The 7060-nt window shown below is 35.9% G+C and overlaps 1 protein-coding gene across 28 annotated transcripts in view; it reads left to right on the top strand.

The window, feature by feature from the left end:
• The first annotated feature begins 363 nt into the window (after positions 1-363).
• FIP1L1 (factor interacting with PAPOLA and CPSF1) overlaps positions 364-7060 on the top strand; it is a 62050-nt gene continuing 55353 nt past the window's right edge. For 7 of the 28 annotated variants that reach the window (XM_074324561.1, XM_074324560.1, XM_074324556.1 and 4 more), the window contains exons 1-4: positions 458-690; positions 2000-2039; positions 4505-4562; positions 5659-5762. In XM_074324561.1, coding sequence (XP_074180662.1) covers positions 606-690; positions 2000-2039; positions 4505-4562; positions 5659-5762 — 287 coding nt within the window. In that variant the 5' untranslated portion in view covers positions 458-605. Of the gene's footprint in view, positions 691-1851; positions 1897-1999; positions 2040-4504; positions 4563-5658; positions 5763-7060 lie in introns of all 28 variants that reach the window. The other 21 variants (XM_074324559.1, XM_074324552.1, XM_019740128.2 and 18 more) reach the window with 12 other exon arrangements.

Here is a 7060-nt window from a genome sequence, read left to right as displayed (position 1 = left end):
TTTGGTTAAAATTAATTTTTCAAGAAAGTGGCCATGAATTATGATTTCTTCTCTATTTAGTGAGAAACAAGGGACTGAAGTTAGCGATTCTATATTAAGGGTGTTACAACACATAGAGAATAAAATAAGGCCTTTCAGAAGATTAAAACACAGCAAAAATGGTTGAGAAAATAAAGCATCAAGGGCAGAAGGGAACAATGGAGTACTCGCAGGCAAAGGCAATATGGGTTATTAGAAGACGTCTGGGGGAGGGGAACCCTAGTTTATCAGGGAGAAATCAACGCTAAAAAGGCTACGCGGGATTCCATAGGGGCGGGGCCAACTGCGGTGCGCACGCGCAAAGAGGCCCAGCTGGCCGCCTCTGCGGAAGCGAATTCACCTAGAGACCTCGCGCCGCTCGACTGCTCCTGCGCTTGCGCAGGCGGGTCAGTGTCGGAGACTTCTTTGCCGCCTCCGGCGTTGTGGCCGCCTCCAGTGGATTTGAGTTTTAGCCTTTCTTCGGTCGCTGGCGGGTTCGTGCCCCTCTCGCACCGTCGGGCAGCGAGGCTGGGGCAGGGGTGGAGGGGTCTGTTGACCGCCGCCTTTAAGTTGTGCTCGGGGCGGCCATGTCGGCCGGCGAGGTCGAGCGCCTAGTGTCGGAGCTGAGCGGCGGGACCGGAGGGGATGAGGAGGAAGAGTGGCTCTATGGCGGTACGGAACTTCCTGTCCTTTCTCTCTCTCCTGGGTTCTCTCAGGCCTCTCCTCCTGGCCCACAAACGGTCGGCGTCCCGGGCCCTCTCACGCTGCCGTCTGGGGCCTCTCGTCCGGCCTAAGTCAGGCGGAGCGCGGTGTGCGCGTCTCCCCGCCCCCTCGGCCTCCTCTCGCCCTGCGAACGGCTCCCAACACTCACCTTAGCCGCGGCGGCGGGGATCCGACCGGGGTCGCGGGGCCAGGCCTCCAGGCTCGCCCGCCTCCCCGCCGGGGCTTCTCGGCCGCCTCGCCTTCGCGCTTTTTACTCTTGTTTTTTATATCTATTGAGTGGTGTCGGTGTGTCTCTTCTTACCCCTTGGCTGTAGGATGCCCTTCCTGTCGCTTTTTTCAGAAACAATCATTCTGTAATAATAGCTAAATAAAGTCGATGGCGTAAAACTAATGTCTTGTTTCTTGATGGTCAGTTTGTATGGAATGCACCTGCAAGGGTACCTCCTTGTCTGAAAGTCGTGCTTTAAAAATAATTAATTAAAAGAGAGAGAAAGAGATGGAATACATTATGGCCTATAAAGAGAACCCCGAATGTCTCCTGTATTAAGGTGAAGTTTTTCTTATTTAAGAGACTGCTCTTTAAACCACACTATAGAAGTACCATGTGTCCCTTAGGCTTAGAGTTTTCACTGTCATCTCGTGTTTCTTTTCTCGAAATAAATTTAGTGCATCTTGTACTTTTTGAAAGGGACTTTTTTAGACATCTGTTTAATTTTTATTAAGTCATAGTCCCTTCTTGCCTGTTAATGGATAATACATTTGAAAGTTAATATTTGTTCCTCGTCTAAAATGTATATGCTTGATTGTCTTTAGAATAGTGTAGTAAAAGTACACGTTTGGCCACCATGCCGCTCCTTGATGATGTGATTGACAAACTTGGATTTTCATCAACCTGTAAAATAAATTAAGTCTCTTTAGTGGAAAGATTTATCATTAGTAATCCGCTTTAGAATGTGAATGTGTAGGGTTTCTTTTACCAAGATCTAGAAGTCTTGAATACCTGTTAAGTTTATTTTTATAGAAGTCAAGTCTGATTTTATTTTGATTTTTCGTAAAAGACATATCTTGTTAAGTCATTATAAGGTGATCTAACTTTGGATGTGCTTATAGGCCCATGGGACGTGCATGTGCACAGTGATTTGGCAAAGGACCTAGGTTAGTGCTTGTGATGATCACTTCAGATTTTCATAATACTGGTTTCTTTAAGAGTAGTTTGTTTGTTAATTGTATTTATTTATTTGTGTATTCTTTTTGGTAGATGAAAATGAAGTTGAAAGGCCAGAAGAAGAAAATGCCAGGTTAGTGAAATTTCTTGTTGATACTTAACACAGGTTGTGTGAAACAGTGATTCTAGCAACACATTATCATAATTATTTCATTACAATCATTGGTTTGGTTTGATTACAGCATTTTGAATAAAGGTTGAATGACAATGAATCCTTTGGAGTTTATTCCTATTTCAGGACCTAGTCTTAAACCAGTCTGTTTATTTGCTAGTAGCTTAGGGGACGAAGTTTTTGAAGTATGGGTTTAAATACTTTTCACTATTAAGTAAGTTTTTACCCTTAAGTGAGCTCAACAGTGGAGTATGCAGTATAACCATTAGGATACCCCCAAAAAATTTTAACTTAAAATTTAAAAAAAAATCTCTTACTGCTTTCACAATTTATTAATATTTGTGATGGTTTAATGCACTTTGGTTGTAATTTCAATGTTTTGTATTTAAATTCAAACTGGAATTAATGATTCCCTTCATTAGATTACTAGAAAGGTATGAATATTGTTTACAAAACATGTACAGGGAACCAGAAACTTATCCTAAATTTCAAAACAAGTCACACATACAAGTCCATGGATATGTAACATTACTCTGACCAGATTCTTTAGTGTTGTATAATGGGGAAGAGGTGGTTAAAAAAACAGCTTTTAAAGAATATTTGGGTTTAAAATATTTGGCTGTAATAAAAAAGACAGTAAAAGGTGTTGGTGATGATATGGAGAAATTGGAACCCTCATACACTGATGGTGGGATTGTAAAATGGTGCAGCTGTTTTGGAAAAAATCTGGCAGTTTCTTAAAATATTAAACATAGAGTTACCATATGATCTAGGAATTCCACTCCTAGATAAATACCTTAAGAGAAATGAAAACAGACCCACACAGAAACTTGTCCAGTCCTCACTTCATTGTTAGGTTCTGCGATTTTAAGTGAAACTACCTAAAAGGAGACCAATTTTACCACTGATGTAAACAAGTTATGTTCCTACAGCATCTCATCAACATACCAAAACTATGTTGAACGAAAGGATGTTATTTGAGCACCTGCTGTACATGAATGCTCATAGCAGCATTATTCATAATAGCCAAAAAGTGGAGATAACCCGTGTCTATCAAATAATGAAGGGACAGGTAAAATGTGGTATGTTTATACAGTGGAATACTGTTTGCCAGTAAAAAGGAATGAAGTACTCGTGTATTACAGCATGGGTGAACCTTGAAAACATGCCAAGTGGAAGAAGCCATTTACAAAGGACTGCATATTACATGATTCTGTATTAAATGGACAGTATAGGTAAATCCATGAGAGAAGATAGTCGTTGCCAGGACTGGGTACAAGGCAAAATGGGGAGTGACTATTAATACATATAAAGAAATGCTACTAAATAATTGTTAGTTGCTTTGTAGTTGTGTTTCCTTATCTATAAAATGAGACTAATGGTTAATTCCTATTATGGAAATTATAATTATTAAAAATATAAGAAATCAATTACACTGTAGTACTAGAAGTTTTATTTGATGGTTAATCGCCATATACTTGAATATGACATGAGGGTAAGTGTTATACATTTTGTTATAATTTTATAATGGCAAATTCAGGTATTAACTGGCATTAAAAGTAATTGAGTTTTTAATGCATCAAAATTAGGTCTGGAGATGCCATTAGTATCAAATTGGAAGTTAGTCTTAAATGAAGATAAACTTTTTTTATCTTAAATTTTATTTTTTATGCAACAAAAAACATACATCCAATGAGATTGATGAAACAGAAAGCCAGGAAGAAGCATGTATGTTAACTAAATACTAAAAGAATTAACATGATTATACCACAAATCTGAAAAGAGGAAACTATTGCATAGTCCTTGGCAATTACAGTAGTACCTGGCATATGATGAATGTTTAATAAAGATTTAGGAACAAGACAAACAAATGAAGAAACAAAAACTCATAGACACAGACGATAGTTTAATGGTTACCAGAGGGTAGGGTGGGAGTGGGGTGGTCGATGAGGGTGAAAGGGATCAAATATATGGTGATGGAAGGAGAACTGACTGGGTTGTGAACACACAATGTGATACATGGATGGTGTATTACAGAATTGTACACCTGAAATCTATGTAACTTTACTAACAATTGGCACCCAATAAACTTAAAAAAAAAAAGGATTTAGGATAAGTAAAATTATGTGTGATATATATTTTAAAATGTAAAGCAACTCAAAGCATACCTTACCATCAAATTGCAAATTTGACATCATTAACAAATTTTGAGGCAGTTCCATTCTGCTTCTAATGTTGAATACATCTATGCAAGGTATTGGGAATAGTGGAATTTAACAGGTAGTTTTCACTATTCATTGTTTTACCATCTAGTGGAGACAGTCATTTTAGGAAACTATCAGGCATAGCTTAAAAATACCAGTATACCCTATCTGTACTTCTGAAAAGTAATACTGGGCATATGTACTTATTTTTGTTGTTTTTAGTGCTAATCCTCCATCTGGAATTGAAGAAGAAACTGCTGAAAATGGCGTACCTAAACCGGTAACATAAGGCTTTGAAATCTAGTTACTTGTTTGAAATTTTTATCAAGTTTTGCGTTCACTTAGGAAGAAAGCCAAACTTTAGTATGATTTTGAATATCCTGCCGGATTAGACCCCCTCTTATATGTTTTACCTCAATCTGGTGCCATCAAAAGTATAACAATGAGAAGTAGTGGGAAGAGATTTAAATAGGATATGTGCAAAGGCTTGATGTTTCTTTCAAGGAACTTAATGGTGGTAGATCACCTAAATAGATCATAGTGAGCCTGATCTTAAAAGCAAATATCTGAGTCCTGAAACCCAATTTTATTGTCATAGTTTTTAAACAAAATATATAAGTAACAGTAACAGACCTTAACAGACCTGTTAAAAGTAATGCTTTTGGGTGGGGGTTTAAAAGTATCATTAGTTCTATGACTATTTTAACATTCTAATCCTGTTAAAAAAAAAAAGGAAAAAGAAATTGGTATTCTGCGAGTTTGAGTTTGTATTTAAAAAATATTTTGCCTAGGTGGTTGACTTGTTATTTACTATTACTGGTACGTGACTAAGTACAAGATAGCCTTTTATAGCCAGAACAAAACCTTTGTAAATAGCCCTACTTTTTACTCCTAGACCCAAAGTATTCCCTCAACCATTTGCATGCAGGGCCTCTTGTAGGTCTTAATGAATTCCAGGAATGCTCCTTTAACTATTTGGTGCTTTTTAACGATGACACTGACTCTTTAAAATTAATTGTTTTCCTCTTAACTGCATATTCTTTTTACCAAGAATTTCTCAATTATTTTTTACAATGTTATCTTCTGGATATCTTACTAAATTGGCTTAGATCCTTTTGCCAAGAGGAACAGTTAGAAAAAAACACAAGGTGTTATTTACAAAAGATGATGGTAAAAAAGGTTTTATTTCACATTCTTATCCCTTTTTATCATGTAAAACATCAAAGTTATAAATGAGTTTAAATAAGTGCTATGAGCTCGGAACTTTTCTGTAAAACTGTAGTTAAACGCAAAATGGTTACTTCTTCAATTATTCATATTAGATGTTGCAATAGATTATTACTGAATATATCTTGTCATTGTTTATGTTGGTATAGAAAGTGACCGAGACTGAAGACGATAGTGACAGTGACAGTGATGATGATGAGGATGATGTTCATGTCACTATAGGAGACATTAAAACAGGAGCACCACAGTATGGGTAAGTTATTTCTAAGTAACAATTGTGTGACTAAATGAAAAGTAGTGTGCCTGTACCAAATAATGGTTGATTCCATTATTTAAAAATTTTTCCATTTTACCATGATATGAAAGACCTCTTTAAAATTTCACCATTAGTTGGTAAAAGATAGATCATAAAAGTTCTCATTCACGAGAAAAACAAATATTTGTAATTAGATGTGGCAATCTGTTAACTTATTGTAATGACTTTGCAATTAAACATATCAAATCATTATGTTACATTCCTAGAAGTATTACAATGTTACATGTCAGTTACATCTCATGATAACAAGGGAGTTCACCATTTGTTTCCTAAAGATAATCAGGTGAAATTACATGGAAGCAGTAGTTTTTTGATTCCTAAAATTAGTCTTTATAAATGAATTAAATACAACAAATTCTTTAGTTAAAATTAGAAAACCTTAAATTGCTGTTTGCATCTGTATTTTTATTCGATTTTATTATCAAAACCTGAGTTTAGGTTTTTTAATTTTTTGTCCAATAAAAACAATGTCAAAAGTATTTCTTTTTACTCTTCATAGTGTCTTTTTCAAGTTGTTAATTATCCTGCAGTCTTTTTAGGCCAATATGTTATCTCATGTTTTATAGTGGGTAAAACTGAAACAAGTGAATGGACTGTCATTGACTCACTGAGCATGTCAAGAATCTTGCAGAAATATTGGAAGGGAATGTATTAAAGATGGTGATTTTGTTACAGTGTTAGAATAAGAGTATTTTGTTCTGTGTTTTTCAGATTGGATATATAATGTATTTGTGCATTGGGAACATAAATAAGCTTTTTATTTATTAGTTGTATAATACTATATAGTTCATTAAGCAGCCTTATCTGGAATCAACTAATATAGACATAAGTACTTTTGAACGTTTTATTTCTTCAGTAGAGCCATTTTTTCAAAAGTTGTTTATTTCAGAAAGCTTAAAGGTAATTTAGTTAATTGTCGTAGTCAGTTTTGCAGTCGTAATAATGACTGCCTGTGTGATTTTAAAACCCTAGCAACTTTTTAGGGAGCAGAGTTGAGGAGAGACTAAATTAATCATGTTAGGGGTAGATAACTCTTGATGTTCTCATCCCACTTAAAGTAAGTAAATAGTGTTGGGATTATAATATAATGCTAGTAGGCCTTTATGCTAATAGGTGGTAATAGGCTTTTACCATCTGCCTTATGCGAAAGGAACACTTTAATATAACACTATAACAGTCATTGCATATTTAGTAAATACTAGTATAAAATTATTTGTATTTGCAAATATAGACAA

This window comes from Rhinolophus sinicus, linkage group LG02 (genome assembly GCF_036562045.2).
Source record: "Rhinolophus sinicus isolate RSC01 linkage group LG02, ASM3656204v1, whole genome shotgun sequence".
In the NCBI taxonomy this organism is placed as follows: Eukaryota; Metazoa; Chordata; class Mammalia; order Chiroptera; family Rhinolophidae; genus Rhinolophus; species Rhinolophus sinicus.
Note: the sequence above shows the minus strand (reverse complement) of the source record. Positions and strands in the feature narration are given on the sequence as shown.